Raw genomic sequence first — 6,000 nt, 5'->3', positions numbered from 1 at the left:
GCTCACAAGTGAGAGAATAAATTGGTTAAACCTAAGGTTGTACCGTCACAATAAATCTCATTTGGTTATGCGGAGTATATGTATTTTTATAGACCGCACGCGTCTAATAAATCAATCTCAGATTCTCGGGGTAGAGTTCAACATATCCAAAGGATATTATTACCCTAACCGTAGATTAAATGGTTCAATGATTTGTCACATCAGTTTTATAATATTAATCATATGTATGTGTTTAGATATGAACAATTGGATTCATAATTTGGATAGTACGCTTAGGATAGAAAAGTTAATGGTCTATTTTATTATATTTTTCCTATGTTAGAATTAGCTCGTCTACAATAAATAAAAAAAGGGAACAAATTAATCTGTGCCGATTGTTAAAGAGACGGGGACGATTATGGATCTCCATTACTCCATATCTGATTTCCCCAAACAATTATTTTAGGTGACTCCATTTTCATTAACAATTAGCGTTTTTTTGCACGAGATAAGATTGAAGATTTATATATATGCTAGCAATTGAGGCACATCCGATGTATGTGCGACCAAAGACGAATCTATGTATGGGCTATGCTAAGCTATAGCACAATCCATTTTTTTTGATATATATATATATATAATTTCAAAATTAATTAATAGTGTAGTAAATTTTAAATCTTGTATGCTTATTGGTCAAAATTTTTTATAAAATTCTGCTTATGACTTCGGCTTCTCAAGTCTTAAATACAGATACAAATGAAATATCTTTTTTGTTTAAGATTAATTTTTAAAATTATAATAGTTGTGTGATATGAATGTATTAAAAAGTGATATTTTTTTATGATTTGAGAGAAAAATATATTACTTGAATAATGAAATTATTTGTTTTTGCATTAAAATAAATTGTAGTGGTTGAAAAAAATTAAAATGTTGAGTCTTATTTATTGTTGTATTACTCTAAATTTATGAAATTTTAAGTGAGTTTCAAAATATATTATAAATAAAATATATTATGTTTTCTTATAATAATATATAATTTATGAAATTAAGTTCAAGCTCACCCTATTTCTAATTCCTAGATCCGTCCCTGTGTGCGACGTAATATATGAATATTATTTATGTATATATAGGTATGAGAGCAGTCATCTCCATATAATTGAAAAAAAAAAGAAAGTGAATTGAAAAAGATGGAAAAAAAAAAGTATAAATTGAAGACAATAGAAAGAACATGGGTGGGTGGATGAGTATTTTTGGATTAAGAAAATACATACCAAGACATCAAAACAGTTTTTCTAAGCCTCTGAGCCTTAATAAAATAGTACACACACACATATATATATGATGTGAGGGTATTTCTGTAAAATTAATTAAAAGTTTCATCAAATTAATTAGTAAATGAGATAAATTTTTAATTAAATAGGAAGATAATTGATATACTTGGTACTGGTAATATTCGAAAGAACAACAGCCTAATATGCATGCTCAAATCGAGTGTTTAGTCTCCTACATTTTCCACTTTGTGTTGGAAAATTTAATATTTTCATTTCAAGTATTCTAAATTGGGGGGGGGGGGGGGGGGGGGTGGGGGGGGTTTGGTTTAAATTTTGTTTTTTTAAAAAAAAAAGGTACAATGGTACATATTCTCTTGCCTTTGTCCACCAAAAAGAATAAAAGTAACGGGGTAGGCCACTTGAATGAAGTATAGTATTTTCATTCCACGAAAATGACAGGAGCCACACATTGTGAGTACCAAATCACAGATTTAAGTCCTCAAGCCAGATACAAAAGAATTAGATGCAACGATTATTCCAGTAATATTCTTATTAAAGTTATACTCATCATTCAAAAAACAATTCACAAAAAAAGAAAAGTTCTACTTTAATCGTTTATATCTCGAGATATGGTCATCCATCGTGTGTTACAAAGGATGGATTGATATCACACAAATTTGGAGAAAGAAAAAGATTTGGCCTTGATTTGTCATATTTTTAGAAATTATTATTGTCATGTTATGTTGAGGTGATTTTTAACCAATAGTTTTCTACTACACATTTTTCCAATTTAGTCCCACGATTTATTTAATTTTCCATCTAAACTAAACAACTGCACATTTTTTTTTTCAATTTCACACTCAAATAAAAACAATCACAATCTCAAATTTATATTCTCCATACTAATCGTTAATTTTTGCACATGCAACACGTGTGTTTCATACCGCTGCTTCATACATGTATGCGTGAGTGGAGGTGCATCTAATACGGTCCATAATGCATAATATTGTACTGGTTTTACATAACAAGGTCTTTATAAAACAATTACCAGAATATAGAGATGAGATTATTCCAGCACATACCAAAGTTATATTCCTTTGGGAATAATGGGATTCTAATATTGACGTTTTCACATGAATCCCACGTTGTCAATGCCAACTTTGTCTTAACTTGGGATTGCACGGCCCTTTTCTTTTGTTCTGTTTAAACGGTCCTCTTTTATTATCTGTAAATTTTTCGCTATAGTCTTCTATAACAATACACTTTAATTCGGCCATAATATGACAAGCTCCACATTCAACAACGATGCAACTACGAGCAGCAATGCCTCTGTTGCCGATATTTCGAAAGTCAAACAAAAAAGCAAAGCATATTAGTCAAGTACCACATACCACATGAAAAAAAGCAAGCCATGCTTTTACTTTTCTAAGCAACAGATCAACCATCAGGACGACTCGTGTGTTTGAATGATGTTCATAAACTTTCTCTTAGCAAAGGCCAGCCACCATTTGTTTGGAGTTCCATTAGGTCGATATGCCACACTCAATAATCTTCCACTAGTTTCTTCCCGTATCTGCTTCAAATAATTCCGGAAGAGTTCTGTGTCCAGAAAGTGCAATTAATACTAAGACAATGGATAGTAGAATTAAATGGACTGACGATATGCAAGATAATATTGTTTGGAGCTTGTTGTTTAAGTATGACGAAGTCTAAAGTCTTTGACCGCGTATGACGTCGATCAAAAGTTGAAATCATTTATTTAATAGGTTATGATATATCACAGTGGATGGTGTTTTGATCGGTAGGATCTGACAGTACAACTGGTTACCGGGTATTTTGCAACAACATCACAACATAGTAAAAATCAATGCAGATATCAACTCTTCAAGTACCTTCAATTTTTCTTTGCTTTGGAACAAAAGTTATAAGCCTATCAAGCCAATGCTATACCTGCTTCTTGTCTGGATTGTGGATGAGTAAATAGTCCCGGAAATGGAAATCCAGGCTCTCCAGGAACAGGTACAGTTTCCAGTCCCAAATTAATAATTGCTTTGGTCCCTTCGGCTAAAGTTCTGCATCCTTCAAGCCTCTTCAGAGCAATATTAACATAAAATGTCAAGTAGATAAGAAGCTTATCAGCTGAACTCTTGATTTCAAAATTTCTGAAGAAGACATTGGCTCGAAAGAATGTTATCGCCTCGTCAACTATATCCGTGCTATCTGCATATACATTCTACGATTGATGCAAAATATTCTTACAATCAGAGTCAAGTATTACGGGGGTTCATCTGACCTTGTTCAGATACAGGAGCTGGTCCTTTAATGTGACTTTTCAGGGGAAGCAAAGGGCATCCACATGCTTTAGTAATTTCTTCATCATCGAGAAAACTGGAGTGGTAGACCTACAAACATAACTTAATTTTTCAAGCTATATGCTGAAATAGATCAGACATAGATTAATCGTAGAAAGGCTTCACCAACGGTTCTTCAAATGCTCTTTTAAGATTATTCTATCACGAAAAACATCCAAGTGGTCACCAAGAAATCATATATAATTATTTTCTACGCATCTTCCTAGACCTTTTACATTTCTCATCTTTAATTTGATAAAATTAAACCTATGTAATCTATTCGCAACCCAATAAATGTAAGTGGTAAACGAACACGAGATTTCGTACCATATCTTCTATGTGCGAACTTTCTTTACACGAGCTAAAGCAAGTTAATAATCTGCAACAATCACGTTATCAACTTCAAATCAGCAATTCAGCATTCCTTCAAATATCAGGCTAATAGTTTATCCACCAACTTAAATGCTGTCAACATGAAGTAATTTACATAACTATTTCATCTGCTAAAATAAATCGAACTCTTTAAGAAATAAAAACTTAAATAATTTATAATCCTAAAATGATGGTATCCATTTCCGTATTCATCAATCTGTTCAACCACTACTAAATTGCGAAGTCCGGTCGTCATTAAAAAAACATTCATTATTTTAAATATCCTTACAAAATTATTTTCAGATACTCTAAGAATGAAGTCATTAAAACCATAAACACATGTTCAATTTCAGATATTGTTTACAATGCTTATCAGGGGCCAAACCTCTCTGCATTTACTTCTCTCGTTTCATTTAGTTTTTTCACTTAATATGACAAAGAAATACTGAATTGTTTGTTCCACTGTTTCCAACTATTTTGGTTTATGGTTTGCTCTTGAAGTCACTTTGCTTGTTCGCAGCTTCACATATAGGATGCATGAAGTTGTAGATTTTACAAAGATGTTCACGAATTTGAGCGATTTTATACAATGAATACAAATTTATGAAGCTAAAATGTACAGGGACTGATACCTTTTTCTTGTAATCGAAACTTAACAGCTTAGTTGTCTAAGCTGCAAAGATAATTTTTTTAGTTTCTTCTTTAAGTTTGATGAAGGTTGAATTGGTATAATCAAGTCAATGACATGTTAAATCATGAGAAGATACAAACCAGAGTAAGCAGAAATTGGCAAGGCAATAGATCACATTTATTCCCACAAATACTGGCACTTGCGAGACAATCATGTTAAACAAAAATTCCGTAAAAATCTGAAATTTAACCAAACAAAGAAGCAACATGAAAGGAATGGGTGCAAGTTTTATATCGGATCACCTACCTTAAAATTAAATCCAAAGTGCGTCAACAATTCATCATCTTTCATCTTCTAAGACGCATGAATTAGATTAACCTGGTTTATCAAACTACCCTGTTGCCAGTTCAAGCTAAAACGTGAATTCAGTTCCTATTCCATTTAGCTAAATTAAGCTGAGATCTTCAATATATTAACAAAATGCACAACTAATTCTTGTAACGCAGCTTCAAACTTAGCATCCATAACTCCAAAAATCAATGGCACAAGAAAAATATCTATATAATTTTTTTACAAAAAAAACAAACGAAACAATTGGAACTGATTTCCGATACAAGTCAATCTTGAATCTATTCCAACAATATATAGAAGAAAACCATAAACGAAGTTCACATATCCATTGGATCTCCATCTACATAGGGAAAAGAAAGGGGAGAGAATCAAATTTACCTGATTAAAAATGAAACTGGGCAACCTTCAATCACGGAGATCAATTCAACGAATCAAAATAAAATCTCGATAATGGAAAAAGTAGGACAGAAATGAAAAATCTCAGACGATGCGGTGTGCGGATTTGGGACTGTGATTCACTGATTCACGAAAATGAACACGGGTGATTTCGAGTAAATTGCACTATTTTTCTTTTTCAACGATTTCCCCAATTTTTTTTATATAAAAAAAATCGAATTTTGATTTTGATTTTTTGAAAGCATTTTCTGAGACTAAAAAATGTTTATTTAAATTAATATGAATCGATTAATATATATTTAATAAATAGTTACAGTAAAAGTTGTTAAATATCTTCAAATAATCAATAAGATTAACCAATAAAAAAATTACATTATTAGATTAAATTTTTAATTAAATTAATATCATTTTTCTAAACATTCTCTATTTTTTAACGAGTTATTTTCAAACATTTGAAGATAAGAAGAGACAAGTATAAAAACTTTAAAGTTCAGTCAATAAATTGATATACCAATAATAATAATAATAACAACAACAATTATTATTATTAATAATAATATTATTATTATTATCATATTGATTTTAATTTTTTGACAAAAAATAAAAATCAAATTATTTTAGGCTATAAATAAACTAAAATTGTAAATTT

General features: G+C 30.9%; 1 protein-coding gene across 4 annotated transcripts; it reads right to left on the bottom strand.

Moving 5' to 3' along the window:
• Nucleotides 1–2,531: 2,531 nt before the first annotated feature.
• LOC140873261 (actin-related protein 2/3 complex subunit 3) lies at nt 2,532–5,518 on the bottom strand. Of its 4 annotated transcripts, none has more exons than XM_073276338.1 (6): nt 5,334–5,518; nt 4,911–5,016; nt 3,929–3,980; nt 3,544–3,652; nt 3,201–3,470; nt 2,532–2,849 (listed from the first exon to the last, which is right to left on the bottom strand). In XM_073276338.1, the coding sequence occupies exons 3-6, from the start codon at nt 3,929–3,931 to the stop codon at nt 2,695–2,697; spliced, it is 537 nt and encodes a 178-aa protein (XP_073132439.1). In that variant the 5' UTR covers nt 3,932–3,980; nt 4,911–5,016; nt 5,334–5,518; the 3' UTR covers nt 2,532–2,694. The 4 variants fall into 4 exon arrangements, with proteins under 4 accessions (XP_073132439.1, XP_073132438.1, XP_073132440.1 ...); XM_073276337.1 differs by having other exon boundaries at nt 4,911–5,000; XM_073276339.1 differs by lacking the exon at nt 4,911–5,016 and having other exon boundaries at nt 3,929–4,066.
• Nucleotides 5,519–6,000: the final 482 nt, after the last annotated feature.

Source organism: Henckelia pumila, unplaced genomic scaffold (genome assembly GCF_033568475.1).
Source record: "Henckelia pumila isolate YLH828 unplaced genomic scaffold, ASM3356847v2 CTG_525:::fragment_3, whole genome shotgun sequence".
Taxonomy (NCBI): Eukaryota; Viridiplantae; Streptophyta; class Magnoliopsida; order Lamiales; family Gesneriaceae; genus Henckelia; species Henckelia pumila.
This window is presented reverse-complemented; position numbering and strand designations above follow the sequence as displayed.

Bases quoted from the DNA above. Each gene is read 5' to 3' on its own strand.
- LOC140873261 (XM_073276338.1), bottom strand. The intron at 3,471-3,543 runs GTCAGATGAACC...ATGTATATGCAG, and splicing joins AGCTCCTGTATCTGAACAAG to ATAGCACGGATATAGTTGAC. The intron at 2,850-3,200 runs GTATAGCATTGG...TTCTGGACACAG, and splicing joins ACAATCCAGACAAGAAGCAG to AACTCTTCCGGAATTATTTG.